The following is a 21,327-nucleotide window of genomic DNA, read 5'->3' on the forward strand; positions in this document are numbered from 1 at the left end:
TCCACTGCTAAGGTGAATCAAAAGTAATACACATTTGGGTTTTTTTATTATAGTCCAGGGATGGACCTGCAGTAAAACTGGAAAGAAAAAGACAAGACAGTAAAGTAGCAGAAAAAAAGAATACAAAAGAGAGGACTTGAAAGAGATGGAAGTAAACAAACTGTCTTTCTAAACCTCCTGTATTGTTAGAGGCACTTCCTGCACCAACACCTTTCCAGACAGAGAGATAAGAATATGGGTTTGGTTAAAAAAAAAGGTTATTTATTGGCCCTAAAAGTCTCCTAGAATATCCAGAGGGTGTCTGAAAAGCATGAAGGAAAAGTGAAGTTCCCAGTCATAGAACAAACAAGATGGCAGAGCAAGGAGCACGCTGGCAGCTCTCAGGGAGCATCATGGAGTGAACTTCACTCTGAACATCTGATTCTAGAGACTTTCCCTCTTCCAACATCCAATGAGGAACATCCCTCCTACACGTGGGTGAGCAAAAGATGGAGGGTGGCTGGTTGATGTCAGCAATCCTATTCCCTAAGACATGCTGGATAACACTTCTTGTTTTCTCAGCCATGTTCTGTGTCTTCTACTATAGATTATTTTTCTTCTTACATCCATAGACCAGAGTGCTCATAAGCCCATCTGGGGACAGGGCAGAGAGCACGAGGCTGTAGTTAAATGTCAGCCCACAAGGCTGTGACCAAAGCAAAGCTGAACTCAAATTTGAACAGTCAGTACCTCTACAGTGAGACCTTCCCCCGGTACCTGTGCTCTTTTTCTTTCATTTAGCAAAGCCTCATGCAGAGCATCCAGGCAAAGGTGACTTTTAAGTTAGACTAACAAGCATTTAAGAAGTCTCCCCATGTCATAGACAGCAGGATCTGAGCATATATTTGAATAGTTCATTACACAGAGATGGGGTTTTCAACTCCCCCCCCACCCCCCCCCCCCAAAAAAAAAAAGTTGTAACTTATAAATCTGCTGTACTTTTTGCACAGAAAAACTTGACAGTGCCTAAGTTATAATGGTGCATAAGTTATAAACTTATAGACCTCTGGTAACTTATGCATGAAAAAAGTTGATAGTTCTTGTGGACACAATTCAAGTATCATTAGAAAACTTTTTGCATAATTTCTGCACCATATTAAAAGACTCAATCTGAGATATTTCAGAAGAGGCTCATTAAAGGGCTCTAGTATTGTTCTCTGCTAAATAATCTGTTTTATTACTCCCTCTCTCCGTACCTATTCTTATCCGAGTCATCTACCTTGACTTGCCAACTACCTACACAAGAGTGGTGAAGAGAAACTTAATTAAAAAAAAAAAAGAAGAAGAAAAAGATTCTCTACATTTCCAGCATTGACGTTGAAACCTTCATACTTCATTTACTGTACACAGAATTCAGAATTTTTGTACAGCTGCACTGTGACTGAGATGGCATCAAAAATGTAAACTTGGACATTACAATTGTAGGAAAAAAGCAGTTGTTGGTAAAGAAGCAAGAATTTCAAATTCACTCAGAGCCTCACACCCCTGCTGGAGTATCACACTGCTACTGGAGGCACAAGAACTTTAATGCTGCACAGCACATCAGAAGAATATATGCATATAAATTCCTGCAGCTTCTCTTAGTGACAAAGTCTGGACCTAATAACCATCAAGGAAAGTAAAGGATCAGATGCAAATCAAGGTTTGCAATGTTGTTCTTGGCATGACCCATAAGAACCACAGGAAAGGGATTTAGGCACATACTTCATAGCATGGAGATGATCCCACAGTTCAGTAGGAGCAAGGTGAAAGCAAAGAGAGATTTTTAGCAGGAAGATAATCGTCAACGCCAAAAAAATCAAATTGAGTCAAAGTTAAATGCATGGCTTCCTCTATCAAGAGAGTTTAGCACCTCAGGAGCTGCACTCAGCCTCACCCTGCACCCACACTCCGGGGCTGTTCCCACAGCACAGCTTCCCCCGGCTGGATGGGAATGCTCCACATGGGATGGCCACAGAAGCAGAGCAGAACACTCATACTTGTTAATTAACAATGAAAGCTTGCATCTAAATAAGTGAAGTTTCGTGTACTGAGATGGGAACAGATCCTTGTCTCCCACCCTTAGAGCTAGGTTTCTTTCAACTTTTAACTCAGCACCTCATTGCTTTCTGTTAACAAATCTACAGCTCAGCCGAGACAACAGGAAAACTTCACTGCAAGGGATAGGCAAAACAAATGCTTCTGCTTTTGCAGATATTTTGCTTGAATTGCATTTCAAAACAACCTATTATTCCATGCAGATTTCCCAGTGAATGAATCAATTGCATATAATGTATCATAAAGGCATTACAGTGAACAAAACAGAGTTTGGTCACCGTATTTTAGCCTCAGTTTCCTTCCCAGGCAGATTTGAGATACCTGCAGTCCAAGTCTGTCCTGGTGGACAAATCCTGGTTTCACCTCCCGAGGAGCACAAGAGCAGGGCTGCAGGCAGCAAGGCCTTTTGCCTTATTGGCAGCCAAGACCTGATGTCCAGGGGAGACAGTAAATGTCAGGGAAATATCATCACCTTCCTTCCCAGTCTCAGAGGTAAAAAGCAGTGTATTTGCACTTAATGGTGCCATATTTGAGGTGATATATTTAATAATCCCTGTAGTCAGACTGAAGTTCAACTCTAGGAGCTCTGAAAATTGCAAACATAAGTACCTGTGGCTTAGCCTCAGCTCTCTTGCATAGAGCAGCCCACCTGCACCTGGAGATGATGGGAGGAGTGCACCTTCACCTAAGGTATAATTAAGACATCAGGAAAAGCAGAATAACGTTGTGGGGTTGCTCATTATTTTTCATAAGAGAGAGCAGGCAACATCTGTGTAATACAACTATCAAATACAAGTGGAGAGTGGAAACAAAATTTATGCTTTTCAACAAGTCTGGAACATTAATTCGCAGCTCTGATCTTCAACAGCTTCTTATTTTTTAGTTCAAAGCTCCTTTCCTTGCTATCCATACCCCTGCATTCCAAGTACAAGTAAATTGCCTTGGATCTCAGTACGCCCATTGCTTCAGGAATCATTTTACATTTGCAAAAGGATGAATGAGAATAGCCCAGAGTCTGATATGAACATCTTTGGCTGTAGTATCCAACATGCCATACTCCTGGAGTTAATCCTCTTACTGTGATTAGCAGAAGAACAGAAGGGTTGTAAGAAGGGACTTAAGGGGGCTTTGGCCTCAGCCGGGGTTCATAGCCCAGGCTGGCTCCTCTGCTTCTTGCGTGAGTGGCCCACACTGAATTTCAAAATCCTCCCTAATTAAATACATGGAAGGGATTTCTGGGAAGGCGAGAAGAAAAATGAAGCACGCCAGAGAGAAACAAAAGTGCATGTGGTGCATGCTGAAGGTGAAAGGAGGAGTGAAATTTGGGGTGCTGGTGATGGGGGTAATGCAGTTCCTGGGAAAATATGGCAGGGTGTCTGTGCACACCGAAGAGCACAGGTGGGGAGAAAACCACAGCAGGCAACATCACAGCTTCCAAGATAAGGGGGCACTCATCCATCAGTGTGTGGATTTTAGGCCTGCTGAAGCACAGAACGGCATGGAAGGAAAACTGCTGCCAAGACCTTCAAGCCTTCTGTTCACACAGTACACTGGAGTCCCACTCCAATCCCACTGATTCCCAGCACCCTCTCAGCATTTACCTGTTACCCACGTTTTGCTAGTAAGACAAGGCTATAAACCAGTCATTATCTAGAAGGCTGTTTTTGTTCCCCTCCAGAAATCTGCACTGTGCAAGTTAGTTCCTCTGAGGTTTACTCAGGCCCATCTAAACAAACCCAACCAAATCCACTGACCACGTACATCATTCTTGGTGACAGCACTGCCTCACATGTACATAAAAATCAGCTCACCTGCTCTACAGTGTTTAATAATGAACAGCTCCCAGTTTCTCTACTGGCCCCTCTCTTCATTTCTTACTTCTGATTCATCTGCACCTTCCTACCAAAAAAATCTTTTCTAGTCTGAGTGCACTGTTTCACAATCCAGATGATAATTCTACGAGGCCCCGTTATGAAGCCCATGTTTTATTATCCTTCCTGAAACAAGCCAAATTATACTAAAAAGCAGAGCACTTTATTTGTTCCACCTAAGATAAAAAGAATTATGGTGGAGGGATAAACTAACTTTGAGCAGAAACTCCAGCTTGGGAAAGCTCACACAGCTGTACTTCAATAGTACTGTGTTAAAAAAGAACCAAATTAAAGCGAGGAATGAAGCAAAAATGGAGTTTATTCTTAGAAACCAGAGCATCCTGCAGACAGAGAAAACAATCTGTGTGGAGCCAGCCTTTCCAGGACTGACTCTCTGATTGATAGCCCCTGCTGAGTCCCTCCAGACCTCTTCCTTACACAGCCTCCCTCAGGAAGTTCTCTGGGAGCATCTCTCACCAACCAAGCAAATTCCCTGGCTTTCAGCAGGATTTTAGGTTACAGCACTGCAAAACTACCCGTGAGAGCATATCTAGAAAAGCCATGGTAAGGAATTGGCTTTGCTGCTCCAAGAGTCCCAGCAGAAGACGTTGGAGCAGGATTTTCAAGCAGGATTTTCAAGTTGGAAAAGGTTCACTTTGAGAAATATGTTTCAAAGGATTGCCAGCAAACTCTGCAAAGACAAGAGTGAATCTAGGTGAGCTTGCACACAATTCCCCAAGAACAGATCAATAGTTTAACATTAATTTTAATGACATCAGTGCCTGGAGAGGCCACAAGGAACAGTTCCACCCTCCAAACAGCCCTTTGTGTTCACAGGCAGCAGAAATGCTCAGCTGGGGGTTCATGAAACAGTGAAACTTCTAAACAACCTGGACTGTTTCCAAAACAGAAGAGCACTGCCTCTGGAATTACATCTAGGCATGATCTTGTCTCCCTAAGGACCCACAAATTGGAAAAAATTTGAACTGGTACATTTACCCGACAGGTAAGTAAGTAATTGGATGTTTGACACAGTGTGGCAATTTGTCACAGTAACAGGACTGTAACACACCACAGCACCAGCAGGATAAAAGGAATCAAACACACAACACAGCAAGCTCATAAAAGTAAGGAAATAATATTGGTTTTTTCAAGCAAGGTGACTTACCTGTCTGATCATCTAAGTAGTATACTTCTAGAGACAAATTACAACTTAAGAATTACTTTTGAAATTGATTTTGAGCTGATTTGTTGACAATTTGCTCTTCAAAGACCTGTACTCCTCTGGGAGCATCTTTGTTTTTATACAAGCTCTTGGAATTTTCCCCTGTTCTTGACCTCAGCATTCAAGCATTTCAGCTGTATCCAAGCACTGACTAACATACCCCTTCTACAAGTACAGGTGGCTGCTGGCTGAACTCAGCCTGGCCATCTCAACTGGACATCCCACTGTGTCAGCAGCTGGGATGGCTCTTCTATCCTGATTCATTTCTGAAGGGGAAAACCATCTCTGTTGGTGTTCAGCCATGAACATTATTCCTCAGATTTCCGTTAGTCGTGGCATTTACACAAATTACATATTGGAGAGAGAAAAGGTTTTCATTTTATGATCATGCAGACCATGAGCGACGTGGTTGATTTTTCTTTAAGATACAATCTAACGCTGCGAGCTGCAGTGAGAGCACGGAGAGTATCTGATAGCTCAGAGCTGCAGTGTTCTATCTTCCCTGCATTGTGCATGCATTCAGGCACAGCAGAGTGACAATTCTATGCTCCAGCACCAGAGATGAGGCACTGAATGTGTCTTTTAGACATGGTAACCAAAGGCGTTCACAGGGGTTGTGCGATAAGACAACAGAGCAAGGAGAGAGAAAAGTGCTAATAAGAGACCCAGAGCAGAATTTCTTGTGATACTTCACATGCCATTTCCTGAGGTACATCACTCTTCACAGACAGTTTTGCTGGTTTCTCATTCCCCCTTCTATCCTGAAGAAATGCTCGAGCTGTGTTTATGTTTCAAGGGACAACCTGAAGGCAGGATTTATACACAAAACTTTGCAGAGATCTTGGAACTTCTACAGAGGTCTATAACCATACTGACAAAAGATGCGTACATTTTGTGTCGATTTTTATTGCAAGCTAAGACTCAAGTGATTCTCTCCTTCTTACTGAAAATTCCTAACTTATGTTACCTGGATATATAACGTTACTAGGGATAAACCCAAGACTAGCTGTAACACTGACTTTCCTTTAAGAACTTACCCTTCATTCTCACTACTGAGCTGCTGGCTGTGATTTTTACTGCTCCACACACCAACCACGGAATCATTTATGTTGGAAATGACCATGGAGACCAAATCCAACCATTAAACCAGCACTGCCAAGTCCACCACTAAACCATGTCCCCAGGAGTCACATCAACACGGCTTTTAAATATCTCCAGGGATGGAGACTCAGCCAGCTCTCTGGGCAGCCTGTTCCAGAGTTGCAACTCTTTCAGCGAAGAAATTCTTACATTTGTTAGGATTGTTATGCTGTACATGAGCCAAGTAGGTTTAAATTATATTCTCAGGCTACTTTTGTTTAAGCAGCTTCAGTATTCTTCAGGGAAGCGGGAGCTGCAGTTTCCTCTCCCACACCTCTCTGCAGGGCTGTCACAAGTCTCTGGAGAATTCACACACTCCAAGGATGCGCAGCCAACCAATGCAAAACATTCACCCTGAGCATGGGAGGATGCACATGTACTCACCTCAGGTCATTCCTAGTGCCTTGGCTTAAGGAAAGAAACACCACTCCCAAAATCTAGTTTTCCTATGTCATTGAAATTAAGATGCTTTATAATGAAAGAAAAACAAAGACACTGATTCCAGCAAACTAAGTGCACAAGACTGATAAACTTATAAGGATTGCGTGTCTGTTACAGGAATGTTTTATTCTGGCTTCACTTGACGGTTGCCTGATTCTACCTCTCCTTTTGTCCCGTAGAACAACTTCCTCTTTTTGTCCTCCCAGATCCTTTGCCCAGTGATTACAGCTTTAAAGGTACCTCACCCGGGAGGAAACACCTGAAGACACAAGAAGGCAGAGGAGAGAAGGGTGGCTTGGCTGCCAATAGAGAGGAACTGCTCTTTGGTGTAGTTAAAGTGCACTCACTCCAGCAAACCTGTGCATGCTTCAGGATTCCACAGACGCTACTTCAAACAAGAGAAGGAAAAAGAAAGTTAAGTTTCTCTAAGACAACTTTTTTGGATTAAGTTTGGAGGACAGCCCCTATTTACTCATTGATGAAAGCATGTCCCAGAAAAATCAAGGCAGAGGAGTCTAAAAACCATCAAAAACAAAGATCTAAGATCCATACCCTCCAACACCATGACCCAGATGCACTGTCACAGCTTTTCAACAGAGGCTAAAAAAAGGCATAACCAGAAATAGCAGCTTCAAAAAGAAGCAAAAAACAACACTGATGAACAGAACAAAGATATAGATCAATAGAAAAAAGTTTCAAGCTGTCTCCAGCAGTTGAAACATCCCAGGAGTAGATTTCCCAAAATATACTTCCAAATGCTGGTGGATAAGACCTCTGTCATTCATTTGTGGTAATTACTGAGGTCGGGATGGCTGCACTGAAGCCCACCAGGAAAGAAATAGAAAGTAAGTCTGGAGACAAAACAAAGAGAGAAAACGGGGGGGGGGGGGGGGGGGGGGGGGGGCGGGGTATGTGGAAAACTCTGGATGTATTGGTGTCAGGAAGAGATGTGAGAAAAGAGGGATGACTCCACATCTGGTATTTTGCTGTGGCTTGTTGGTTTTTTGTAAAAAAACCATTTTTATTCATGCACAGGTATGATATGAAGGTTACCTGTTCCTTCTGCAAAGCTCCCTGCTGCTCCTGAAGAAATCCTTCTGGATCAGTCATGAGAGCTAAGCACAGACAACTGATTCATGAAAAAACCTTGCAAAATCTTAGAGAACCACTGATTTCTTGCACAGTTTTTCCAGATCTGGACTGCAGATTCCCATTTTGCAGTACTTGCCCATACAATTGATTTCAAACTGGTCTTCTGTGCCCATGGATTGGCTGAATCCTACGCACAGTCCTAAATTGTGCCTTCAACTGAATTCAACCACATGAATGGCGTCAAAGCTCCCTCAAGCCTTCACAAGCACCATTTTGACCTTCAGTGGTCTAAATTGGGTGGTGTTGTTGAGGTTTAAGCATTTGACAATCTGGTCACCAGCTGCTGTGAGTGCCACAAAGGACTCAGGTGTTCCAGCTCATGAGAATGGCTCTTCAGCCTTACAGCAGCCAAAGACTATTCCCCATTTCCACCTTCCTATCATATTAATGACTCTTCTCTCTGAGCTTTCATGGGAAATGAAACCACTTGGGAAGGATGAGAAGCACTGGGTAAAACCTCTACTTGCCACCTCTATTTGCAGGCAGCACTAACACAAGGAGGCTTCAAGCATCTCCAAGATCAAGGGCCTGCACGGTTCCCAAAGAAAGCTGGGCGGAGGCAGCAAGAGTGCTGATGGGCACCAGCCCAGCTGCCATAACCTGCACCAGCACTGAACACTGAAAGCTTGGAAGAGGGCAAGTTTCACTCTGCCCAGGAAGATGAGCATTTCTGCACACCCAGGGACCGCAGGCATGATGAGCAAGAAAAGAAACCCAACAGAAACTGAATATAAACTTGTCCCATGAACAGCTTGTCACCAAGGGCAGAGGGTGAAAGAAAAGCTTTTTTTTACTCTAGAAGTTAGCCATATGAACCCAGAGTTCCCAAGTGTTTCAGGGTTCATCATAATATCCCCAGTTTTTGCTTAAATTGCTGCCTGTCCTGTGCTTTCAGCTGGCAATGTTCAGAGTGACCAAGGAGTTACAACAACACTAAAATGGGAGGAAGGCAAAGATAAGGCCAGCTTTTCGGAGCCAGGTGTAGAAATGCCAAAAGTGATCATTAAGAGCCTTTTGCAATTGTACCTGTTTCTTTTCCACACACACACACTGGTCTAGGCTGGGGGAGGGAGTGGGGGAAGCTTCCCCTTGGTCAGGAGAGCAGCTGAGGGCAGCTGTGCTGAGCAGGGCTTCCTTACCTCGAGTTTTGCAGTTAAGTGATTGGACTCACTCTTGGCTGCACAAATCATCAGCAGGAACAACCTGTGGGTATCCTGGGCAGCAAGCCCAAGGGAATACTACAGTCACAGAGCCAAATGCTGAGATACACAACAAATGTCAAATAAACCCCATTAGAAAAACACCTGCAAGCTGCACACATGTGAGCCATTCAGAAGGGACACAGCAACTCCCCTCATTTCCATGGGGAAAAAATCCATGCACGCATCTTACAGAGTCCAATGGCCAAACTCTTAGTTTAATTAGCTTAATTTCATAGATAATGCTTGGTTTCTTTTCTAATTATGGATGCAATTGTGTTATGGGAGGTAGCACCTGATCCCTTGGCCATGTCCCTCTTGAATGCTGATTCAAGGAAGACAACGTAAGAGGAGTGCTCGTGTGCTCTTTTTCCCAAGAAAAAGACATTTTCCAAGAAAAAGACTTCACACAATGCTTGGCTGTTCAGGGGGCTGTCCCACATGTCTCTGCCACAGAGCTGCCACCCTGAGAGCAGCTGGGACTCATGTGGCCACTGGTGAGCGAGACCAAGGCTGGGACATGATCCAAAAGCAAACATCAGCCACCAGGGTTTGGGATAAAATAGAGCTAGCTCCTTCTCCTGCCAGGAACCTGGGCACAAGGGGGGTGTGGAAGGGCAGGCTCAGCCTGAGAGAGCAACTCTGCACTGGTTTTCAGAAGAAGACTGTGAGTAAAAGCCATGATTCACTCCTCATCCTCACAGCACTGAAACGTGTGTGTGTGTATATATGTATATACACACATATGTATGTGTGCGTATATATATAGTACACAGTTGGGTTTATTAGGAAAAATCTGAAAGCAGGCCACCAAAGGCACTGAAATGTTGTATTTATCCCCCCAGGTGACGTAGGAGAGCCAAGCAGGGTGAACACATGAGTGCAGAATGTTCCCAGGCTGATGAACACTCATCAGTGACTTCTCTGTCAGGGTCAGGAAGACTGAAAACTGGAGAACTAGACTGCTAGTAATACAGAAGGTTAGAGCACAATGTGATAGCACTGGGAGAAAACCTCCAAGAGGATTTTGTGTGAGATGTCTGGATTGTTTCCTGTAGGGTAAGAATATTGAAACTGCTGTGAACTTGGGCTGCATGGTGCAGACTGAGCTCTTCAGGTCTCACTGCTGCTCTTTGAGGATGTGGCATCAGATGGAAAGGATCCTCTGCATGGGACAATGCACACACAAAATCACAGCTTGTTGTATAACTCAGTTTTATGTACACCTAAACACATGCAGTTTTTTTAAAAAAGAAGATACTGTTCCATTGGCACCATGGTATCTGTATTTTTACTGCTGAGGTAGTGGGAATGCACAAAAAATGAGTGAAACTCTCTAGATGCACATATAAAACATACATACCCACGCATCCAGGGAGTGTGGGCAATGCTGAATACCTGGTTGAGCACTGAAAACCACTTCCAAGGGCTATTTCTCCAGATTATCATGGTGGCTTGTGATAATGATTCAGTGGGATGCTAACACTGCTTATGCTTAGCATTTCAGGTGTAACATTTACACAGACAAGACAAAAAAAAGAAAAAAAAAAGAAAATAGAAAAGAGTATGAAGTTTGTACCTTTTTTTTTTTTTTTAAATCCAGGCTTGAGGAACCTGTCAGTCACAGCTGTGAATCACATAAAAAAGAAAGAAAAAAAAAAGAAACAACTAATGCTACAATAAATTTCTGTTTCCAGGAAGAGGAAAAGCACGCAAGCCAGTATGAAACACAGTGGGAATACGGGAATATTTCAACTGTCTCAATGAGACACCAAATTCAGCCCTCTCAGCTCTGTGGTACCTGGGCTGCACACAGTGCTTACTCGATAACATCACTCTTTAGCCACATCCTGGCTCCCTGCCACCTCCATTTCCCAAGCTTTAGTTTATATTTGTTGAAAGCTTTGAGCGGCACTTCCTACAGACCACCTTTCAGAAGTCTGGGTGGCTGCTGAGGTGATCAGTGCATCTCAGAGGAGAGAGCCTGGGAAACATTTGTATTCAGGGCTGGGAGCACCCCCAGTCTGGCCATCCCAGGGTGAAACTCCCACCCTGGTTTCCAGACGAACACCCGCCAAACATCATCAGACACCGCAGCTGGAGTTACTGGGAACACAGGGTGTCCCAAGACTGGAAAAGCGGCATCAGTGAAGGGTTTTGCTTCCCTGAAGACGGCTCCCCATCTCGGTTTATATAAACAGCGCGATGGTTTTACAATATCAGGAAGGAAAGAAAAAAAAAAAAAACCAACAAGAAAACAACAAACCAAAACCAGACAGACGATACCTGTTGTAACTCCATCTACTGTAAGACATGTTCCTGTTGCTGCTGACACCATCCATCTCCGGCTCGGCTACAGCACTCCCGGCATGGCTCGGCTGCTGCGGGCAGGGCTGGGCGCTCACACACCTGCCTGCCCCGGGGATGGGGACAGCCGCCTCCGGCCTTGCGCCGCAGCACCCAAATTCACCGCCCGGCAGCGGCTTCGCATCGAGCTCTGGATGCTCGGAGCAAACCACTGCCAGCGCCGGGGAGGGAGGAGGAGGAGGAGGGAGGGATGAAGGGAGGGGGAGGCTCCCGGGGTCCCCGCCGAGGGGGCTGGATGCTCCGAGGCAGGCGGCAGACACGGGGACGCGCAGGTAATAAACTGGAGCACGGCTGCTAAGCCGCTTAAGGGATATTCGGCGGGGCTGCGCTGAGGAGCGCAGCGGCTTGTGCGCCTCCTGCTCCGGCACACGCGCCTTATTTATTTATTTATCCCGGTTGCCACAGCTACGGGCCCATCGCGCTGACATCAGCCGCCTCCCACCCACCGCCGGGCCCCGGGTCTCGCCGGCGTGATCTTCCAGGCGCACCCCGATCCATCCCCCCGCTGCCCGGGGTCAGGATCACCCCCCGGGACACGGGCCCGCCGCTCCGCCCGCTGCAGCCCGCAGGTGGGTGGGCAGGGGGCACACAGAGCGCAGAACAAACGCTTTGCGCTCCCAGCCTCGCTCACTGGGTTTGCACAGTGCGTGGTCCCAGTTCACCCCAGCGCAGGGATGTCGGAGCCCTCCAGCCTCGAGGGGCTTTTCCTCGAGGAGCTGCGTGCGGGACCGAAGGCCAAACCACCCCTCATGGCTCCTGCACACACGCGCCCTGCTGGGGACAGCAGTGTGCGGTGCCAGGCCCTGTGCCGAGCACCCCTGGGGCTCTGGTCCTCACCTCCCTCAGCTGAAGGCAGCCCAGGGCCTGTGGTGCTCCTCGGTGCCCACACCTGCCCAGTGGCTGGGGTGCAGGTCTTGTTCCCCAGCGTCACACGGTTGCGAGGCTTGGCTGCTGAGGTGCGAGGCTGCGCGGTGTCAGGCGCAGGGACAGCAGCACCATGACCCCATCCCCTGCAGCACCACAGCACATGGGGCTGCCCAGAGGACCTGAGCAGCCCCAGGTCAAGGGAGATGCTGCCAGAAGCAGTGCCAGGTCAGCACAGTCATCGCCCAGGGCAATGCAGGATATCTACAGACACACAGAGAGGTGGGGGACTGCTCTCAAACCTTTCCCAGACAGCCCCAACTCTTTGGTCTGTGCTAGCATCTTCTGGCTCCTTCTTTCACTGCTTGGCCAGCCAGGTGCCCAGCCCAGCTCTTATGCGTAAGATCTCTCCTGAGAAATGTAAAAAAATCCCAAGGATACATAAACAAGGACTGGAAGGGACTTGGGTCAATCAGGCACAGTCACTCATCTCACAAAGGACTGTACCTGAGGGTTTCAGGCTGAAGCTCCAGAGGCTGCTAGTGAAGAGCTCCCACAGCCCCAGAAAGCACCTGAAAGAACTGGAGTTCTACCCTGCTGACAGAGACTTCCCATTCCTAGCTCAAAGGTATTCATGGACATCAGATAGCCAATTGCTCTTGCACCATTCTTTCCTTTAGTTTAAGTAAATGAATGCCTGCCATCACTCTTTAAATATCCAGTCTTTATTTTTGAAGGGTGAATAGACCAAACCCTCAATCCCTTTGCATCAGGACAGACAGAACAACCCCAAGAGCTTTTTCCATGTACCAGTTTTAACCCAAATCAAACCTTCCCTGAATATGGGTGGTACTTGGACATACTCCTTTCAAACAGGGGAAACATCAAACAGGGTTCCTTGGGATGGCGATAAAAATGCCCAGACCTGAGCCCTGCTCCTTGTAGCTGCATATACCCTGTTGTTGATGTGATGTATAGACAGTGCATTCCCATTTATCTCACTTATAATCCACATCGAGTGACCTGGATGAATTGGACCATCTGGAAAGCAGAGTTACTCACAGCCCATCTCCTCCACCCACCTGCTCTGCTCAAACTGAGACATTTGGAAATGGGCAGACTGAAACCATTTACTTGTCTGTGGGATTACTCAGGCCAACATTTTCCACATGGGAGCAGCTGAAAATCATCCTGATGAGCCTCTGCAGCCCAGAGAAGCCTCTGTCAGAAACAAACCCCTCAATAAAAGCAAGGAGCACAGGCTGACCGCCCTCCTCTTCACATGCCTCGTTCAAAGTGTAACTCACTGGCACCTCAGGCTCCTTCTCACCCATCCTGGGCCAAAGCACTGAGCAGGAGAATGTCAGCCATGGTGGTTCATTCTGACAGTGCAAACACAGCCATACACCCAGAGCTGTGTTGTCCCAACATGCCGAGGCAGGTGGGATGCAAAGATTTGGGGTTGACCCTGCTGAACCTCAGGGCAAGCACAGCCTCTCTACACGGGTAACACATCAAAACCAAACCCCCAACCCCACAAATTTTGGCAGAGTAGCGTTTGGAGAACTTGCCTGTGCCTGCCTCCGGGGACCCCTTCACACACATCCTCACACAAGAGGTGCTCCAGAGTAGAACCAAGTGTGGTCTCCACTGCTCTGCTGCAGGTAAACAACGGCTTGAGAGTCCTCAGAAAAATACCTTGGGCAGCAGACTTTGCCTCCTGGGAGCAGGTGTCTGTCTTCCTGCACGTGGGTGACAGCTCCCTGAATGCAAAGTCTCCCCAACCCTTCTGCTCAGGAGTGAGTCAATTCTTGTTTCACTAATTCCAACCAAATGCTAATGACTGACAGTGAATTCTTTGCCTGTGATCAATTGTGGGCAGCTCCAGGTCCTGCTGCTGGGCAGTGACTTTCCTCTGCACGTGTCCCAGCTCTGCCCCTGCCCCCCGACCCCACAGCCTGCGTCGCTGACAATGTTACTTGAAAGCTGAAATCGTCAAGAAGGTTTTGATGGTGAAGCTGGGGCACTCACGGGCCCGCGCAAGGGGCAGCAACGCAAATGAGATCCATGCTGGAATTCAGGCAGAGACAGAAACGTTTTTCTTGCCATTCCTTCTGCTCCCAGTGCTTCAGGGCATGTGTCAGCATGTGTTTGAGCACGGCTGCATCCACACACATCTGAAATGAGTCACGTCTGCTCCCTGCTTCCAGAGATTCCCTCTGACCGCTGCAGATGCAGGGAGCATCTCAAAGCAAGCACGTTTAATCCAGGAGGAGCAAGGAGCTGGGCTTCTGGGTTACAGCATATGAATGCTGGAGCAGTAATAACGTTTCAGTTCTTCTTAAAAACACTGAGAAGCTGCCCACAGACCCCCCCCCCCCCCCAACCCAGTGCCAGCTGGAAGAAAGACTGGAACTGAGCACTGAAAAGGCACAAAATCTTCCTTGTTTCAGGTATTCAGAGTATGGCAAATGACCTTACCACCCAAATCAATGAGATCTAGAATACTGGCTTGAGCTGTTGAAATAGCAGAGAAATTAAACTGGCAGCAGGGCGGGAGCAAACAGGCTGTTACTGCATTTCCCTGCAGACAAATGGCAAAGTACTTGCTGAGTCACTGGATGAAGCCTAACAGGTTTAACAGTGGAAAGTCAAGAGCACAACCTGAACTCCAGATTAGATATTCTAGAAACACTCTGAGTTTTAAGTGAGCGTTTTGGTCATGCCCACTCTGTGATTATGTATATATATTGTATCAACAGCACGGACGCTGCCCCCACCACCCCAAACAGTTCCTCAATGAGATTAGAATCCTCCAGCAGTGCTAATTAGTGCTTACGCAAGCAGGGATTTTTTCAAGCCCTCGGAGCTGCTGCCTGGAGGTGAGGATGCTGCCGGGTCTGAGCATTAATGTCCCTGCCCTGCTGCTCTGACAAAAAAGTTCCTCCCTTTGTCCTCTTGAGGGGCTGCCCGGGCTCAAACCTGGCTCTGCAGGTGAGGAGGACGTGGGGGGACAGTAAGGACAGGGGAGATATGGTCTCCTAAGCACCACTGTAGGGGATTTTCCAGGGTTAACCAGACAGGTTCTAAGACAGCCCCAGCAAAAGCTCCAGGAAAAGCAGTTACAAACCCTTTCACACCTGGACAGCGCCTTCCCCTGCAAAACAAACACCTGGGCCTCGCTTAGGAGGAGGAGATTTGGGCCCAGGGACACAGGAACAGCACTGCAGGGCCTGCAGCCCCACAGGAGCTCTGCTGCCTTACAAGAAGCGTGAGATGCCTGTGAAAAAAACCCACTACATAATTTTAAAATTAAAAGAAGAAGACAACAGCACAAAAGGCTTGTGGAGCAGCTCGTTAAAATGAGGAGAAACACGAGGCAATGGGACAAGCAGTGGTGACTCCAGGACACCCAGCATCCATGCTGGGGACTCTGTAAGCCAGTGCCTGGGATGACAAAATGCTCCATGCAGGGGAACTCGGCAAGGAGGAATGAGCCTGTCTGCTTTTCCACCTTCCTTCACATTACTCTGCCAAGGTAAAGCTTGTGAAAGTTGGGCTTAACGATTTTGCCTGAAAAGAGGGTATTTACATCCTTAAGAGCATCTGGCATATGTCTGTATTTCATCTTCCTTTCCAAGGATAATGCAGCTTCTAAAAATTCCCTCCAAGAGCCATTATGATTTTATGGTGCTCCTGATACAATAAACAACTTCATTCGTCAGGCTCCAGGCATTTTGTGAAGAAGCCAGCATGACAATTTACATCTTGCAGAGGGGAACCTGAAGCAGCACAGCTTTCCTAGCAGCAACCAAGAAACCCTGGGAGACACCCACACTGGCCCTGCAGCCTCCACACTGCAATGCCCCCATTCTTACACAGCCACAGGATGACCCAACCCTCTGGTAATCTTCTGCCTGGAAGTGTTTAGAAACCTGACTGTGCCATCCATGGTGGTTTTAAAGTCCCAGTTTTCATAACTGTAAGAAACTGGCACTGTGTTCATGAGAGCTCAACTTCTTCCTTCTTTTTAAGAGCTAGAAAATACTATATTTACTATATATGTATGATGTGTATGCTCTACTTGATCTATAGAAAATACTATAAATACTAAAGCAGAGGAAGTCCACAGCAGCGTGGGTGCTGATCTGTATTTTTTAGCAGCTCAGTCTCCCTCAAGGACCATATTGCTGAAAGGACAGTGTGCTGGTTTCATCCATCTGTACAGTGTGAACTGCTAAGGCAATCTCTTAGTAATTCATTAGCTCTTTTCATCCTCTACTCCTCTCTGAAATATATCCTGATTTCCCACACGTACAGAAATGGTGGGACATAAAACATAAGACTGTGCCAATGGATGAGTATAGTGGCCTTCTGTGAGGTACTGCTCTGTTAATAAAAATAAAAAGCTGAAATATAAAAATTGCTCTGACAATTTGGAACTTCCCTTGTGTTAAAGAAGGCACAAAGCAGCTCTGGACAATGATGCTCCAATCTCCACCACGTCCCCCTCCTCTGGGACACCAGCAGCCTCCCAGTGTTTCCCTCAGGCTGCAGCAGCTTGTGTCAGCCCTGAAGCCCCTCAGGAGCCAGCTGGTAGTGTCACTCTTTGGGAAATCCCAGTCCCCATCTGCTGGGGAATTTTATATTGCATTCATCCCTCTGGACTGGCATCCTCCTATCTGTGAAAGAAGTTCGGAGCTTTACCAACTGAAATTCAGGTTCAACAAAACCACAATAGTTGGGTTATTTTTCCAATTTATGCTGCAGAAGCAATGACATCAGTCCCAGTACAGAACCAGGTGTCAGTAAAGGTGTTTTAAATCCTTGCCCTGCCCTACATGTGTTGTTCCCATTCCTGTTCCTCCATGGTTCCTGCTGGCTTCAGCATTCAGAAGGAAACTGTTGATGCCTCATTTGGTTGTGTCCTCAAACACGATACTGATATCCCCAGATTTCTGCAACTACCATTAGCAGTGGATAAGTAGCCAGCCAGGTAGCCCTGTCCTGAACAAAGACTGACACTGACTGGCTTCTAATACAGAGATTTTAAGTCACAGAATGGTTTGGGTTGGAAGAGAAATCAAAGAGCATCTCATTCCAAGCCCCTGCCATAGGCAGTGACACCTCCCACTAGACCAAGTTACTCAAGGCCAGCCTGGCTTTGAACTTTTCCAGGGAAGAGGCATCCACAACTTCCCTGGGCAACCTGTTCCAGTGCCTCAACACCTTCACAGTAAAAACTTTCTTCCATGAGGCATTTTGCTAGAGAAGGAATTCAGCACTAGGAGCATTAAAAAAGGCTCCTCATAATTTATAAATAAACCAGAATCTGGAGGGCGAGGGGCAGAAATAGCGAAACAAATCAACATTTCAACCAATTAACTCTTTTAAAAATTAATTTTTAAAACTTACAAAATACATCATCATTGTTTAAATGTCACGAGAATTTTGGATTACTTTAGGTAAATGGAACATGAAAATATCAAAAAGTGAATTTGAAATCCAGAGACATGCCATATGCATCAGGCTGTCCCTGCTACTGGAAAATGGGAACTTTGTAACCTCAGTGTAGTGACACAAGCCAAAAATGAAATAGCAACCACATTTCAAAGAGCAAAAACCCTGTCATTTTCAGTAGAGCAGGTAAAAAAGCACAAACAGATCTCCCTCCAGCCATCAGCCCTTTCACATCTCAGGTTTGCAATAAACAGGGGCAGATTTCACCCTGGAACACAGCAGTTATGCTTTCCAGGTTTTTAATGTTGTTCTCAAATGGATAATGTAATTGCTAGATATGGAAAAAATGTCACTTGATCCTGCTCAGGCTGAGAAGAGTTTTGAGTTATGAAATCCTTCACTAGACTGTCAAACCACAGTAGAGGTCTGCTCTCCTGCAGGGCATTACTTCAGAGGATCCATGTATGGATATTAAAGTGGCAGAATCTTCTGGCAGGTGACCAGAAACCAAAACTGTTTGGACCAGAAACCAAAACCAAAACTGTTTTGCAGTTTGGAAACCAAACTGCAAAAGCCTTGTAATGTATTTATTCCTCATTCATAGGCAGCAGCTCATCATTAAAGACCAAAGCCCCTTGTCCTTCTGCACACAAGGTACAATACCTGTTTCATGGTTCACTTAGAACATCTGAGCCGGAGCTGCAAGACCTCACCTTTGTCTTCCTGACATCCCACTCAACAAGCTACTCCTTGCCCAGAAACAAGCAACTTCTGCATTCAAAATTGTAACTTTCAAAAATATAACAGAGGCATCTGATTAACCCCCTAAAACACATCAGCTGCAAAAGCCACAGCTCCTGTTCCTTTTTTCTGGATCTCTGATGAACTGGAGCCAGCAATGCATGCCCTGGGCAGCCACCATGGCCCAGTGCAACCTTCTGGCATGCATGAGTGCAAACCTGACCCCATGGTAAGTCACAGAGCTCTGCTGGAGTTCCAAGCTGCTTTAAAGGAAACTTCTGATCTTAAAAAGGTCTTTGCCTTTGTCCTTGTAAAATTCCATGGACCTGTTCCTCCAGCAGCCCCATGCCCAAGCTCACCAGCTGGTTGTCCCCAACATGGTGTCACTTGCAAACATGTTACGGGTGCACTGAGTTGTCTCCTTCAGGTCACTGGCAAAATGTTCAAGATGCCAGGTGAGATCCCTGCAGCATTTCTCTAGTCACCAGATTCTACCTGAAGGTCAGTCTGTCACACACTGAGGATGACCACTCCCTCTGAACCCAATCCACCAGACAGTGCTTTACCCAGCCCACAACACCCTGAACCTTGACATCAAAACAGGGTGGGAAAGTGTTGAAAGGCTCGCTGAGTTGAGGTAAAAACATACACTGCTCTCTCCTCACCCACAAATTTATCATCACTTTGTCACACAGGGCAATCCTGGTGGTCAAGTGTGACTGACTCCAGCAACTCCATACATTTACCGAGACCATTCCCAACCAATTTTTTTTATGTGCCCAGAAACATGTTCCTGGAGGACTCACTGCGTGGCTTTCCACACACAGAAGCAAGGATGACTCCCTGCAGCTCCCTACATTGTTGCCAGACCTTGCTTGAAGAGGGGAGCAACACTTGCTTTCCTCCAGGAATTTCCCTGCTCTCCATTGAAGATGGACATGAAAGATGTCCCAGCAGCCTTGTGAGGGCACTGGCAGGTTCTCTCTCCATCTTGGATGGGCTCCATCAGGTCCTGTGAATTTGTATGGGCTGAGCCCTCCAAAGTAACCCCTGCCTTGATCCTTACCCACTGCTCCTGCCCCTTCTCCTCCCTCCACCTCCTCACACGGACCTTGGAAACCACGCTGGTCAGGAGGCAATGAATGGAGGCTCTGGGTACTGTGTCTACTGTCACTAAACCACCCAAGAACAGCTCCCTGTTTCCCTTGTCCAGCACCTACCTCCTGAAAGACGAACAAACAGAGGGGAATGGTCTGCAACAGTCGGAGGAATATGTCACATTCAGTCCCAGAATTATGAAGAAGTCAGTTAGGAATTCTAAGGGATTGCTCTGGTGCTACCAATGGAAACAGGTGCGTATTTTTTATTTCCACTCCAGAGGCCTTTAAGGACATTAATTACAAGCAATACTGCTGGAAAGAAGTCATCACAAAGCAGCTCCTGGCAGCAATGGAAGAGCCCAAACCTTAGAACCCAGCAGTGACAGATGCCTTCCCAGATATCCTACAAACCCAACAAAATTTGGTATCAGTAATCATCATGGATGTATTATTTAGCTGAACATGAAGTGTTTATACATAACTTTCTGACTGCAAATTGTATGTTGTTTATTGTTATCATTGCTACTAATGATACACAAATATCACTCATTTTTGCTTTTACTCCGATATTCCTGACACAGCTGGCAACTATAAAAGTTAGCAAACTCTGAAGAAATTAATAATTTGTACAATGTTTTAATTAACGTGCATCAAAAATGCTTTAGATTTGCAAGCATCCTTCCTGCTTTTAATATCAATTTCTTCAGAACCACTATTTATAAACCACCGTTTTTCCCCCCAGTTAGTCACCATTTGGATTTTACAGAATCCATGGAAAATAATTACTCTAAAATAGCCCTGACACACAGCCCTGCTTAACTACAGCTCAACAGCTTTGTTATGGTTTTTGCTGTTCATTCCTACCATGCCTGCAAGAGCAGGCACTTTAACTCTGCACGGGGATCCTGGGGAAAGCAGCAGCACAAAGGGCTGCCCCTGGTGCCATCTCGTGGTGGTCTGCAGGAGATCCCGGGGCGTTCAGAGAAGTAATTGTGCTCCACTGCTCTCCAGTTCAATTAAACTGATGTGAAAACTGGGTTTAATACACCCTAATCCATGCTTTAGACCAGGAGATAGGGAATGATGAGGTTTAATCACTGTCTCTACTTGCATTTCTGGTGTTTGCACTTTGCTTGCTAATTTCTCCCTCTACAAAATTTTAATGTCAGAAGCATTTTAAAAAAAAGTAGTAATTCAAGAAGTGCTGAAGTCACCACAAGTAAGAGTCTCTCAAACCCTTAATAACGGAAGTCTTAAAAGTCTAGAATAGCAAGCAAGAAAGAGAAAAGTCTAGAACAGAAAGCAAGCCCAGCATATATTCACAATGTTGTTCCTGAGAATTAAGTTGTCCTTGTGGTTTAATCCCTTGCCTTTTCCACATCTGTGGTTTCTCATTTAAAGCTCTTTATTTTCCCATCTAAAGGGTACTCTAACTGCCACCCATCCTATCCTCATTTCTGCACCTGATACAAGTGTTCCCGTGGTCAGAGCCCTACAACAACATTTAGGTATCAAGAATTTTCTGAAGTTTTCTGGCCTTCCAACATGGGTACACAACGTTGGGATTAAGATCTCCACTTACCACCATGCAAAACCCAGAATTTGCTTCAAGCCTGCAATTTTACCTTGACTTTACAACAGACTCAGGTAAGCAGGCAGAAAAAGCCACACTGACAAAGTGATGTGAAGTG

General features: G+C 46.0%; 1 protein-coding gene across 2 annotated transcripts in view; it reads right to left on the reverse strand.

Annotated features, from left to right (window-relative positions):
* Positions 1 to 11,591, reverse strand: part of TUB (TUB bipartite transcription factor) — a 139,010-nt gene extending 127,419 nt beyond the window's left edge. For both annotated transcript variants that reach the window (XM_066187587.1, XM_066187580.1), the window contains exon 1: positions 11,391 to 11,591. In XM_066187587.1, the coding sequence (XP_066043684.1) occupies positions 11,391 to 11,446 (56 nt within the window). In that variant the 5' untranslated portion in view covers positions 11,447 to 11,591. The remainder of the gene's footprint in view (positions 1 to 11,390) is intronic.
* Between the last annotated feature and the right edge of the window lie 9,736 nt (positions 11,592 to 21,327).

The sequence above is a fragment of the Chamaea fasciata genome, unplaced genomic scaffold (genome assembly GCF_029207755.1).
Source record: "Chamaea fasciata isolate MVZ Bird 193981 ecotype frontalis unplaced genomic scaffold, bChaFas1.0.hap1 SCAF_7, whole genome shotgun sequence".
Classification (NCBI taxonomy): Eukaryota; Metazoa; Chordata; class Aves; order Passeriformes; family Sylviidae; genus Chamaea; species Chamaea fasciata.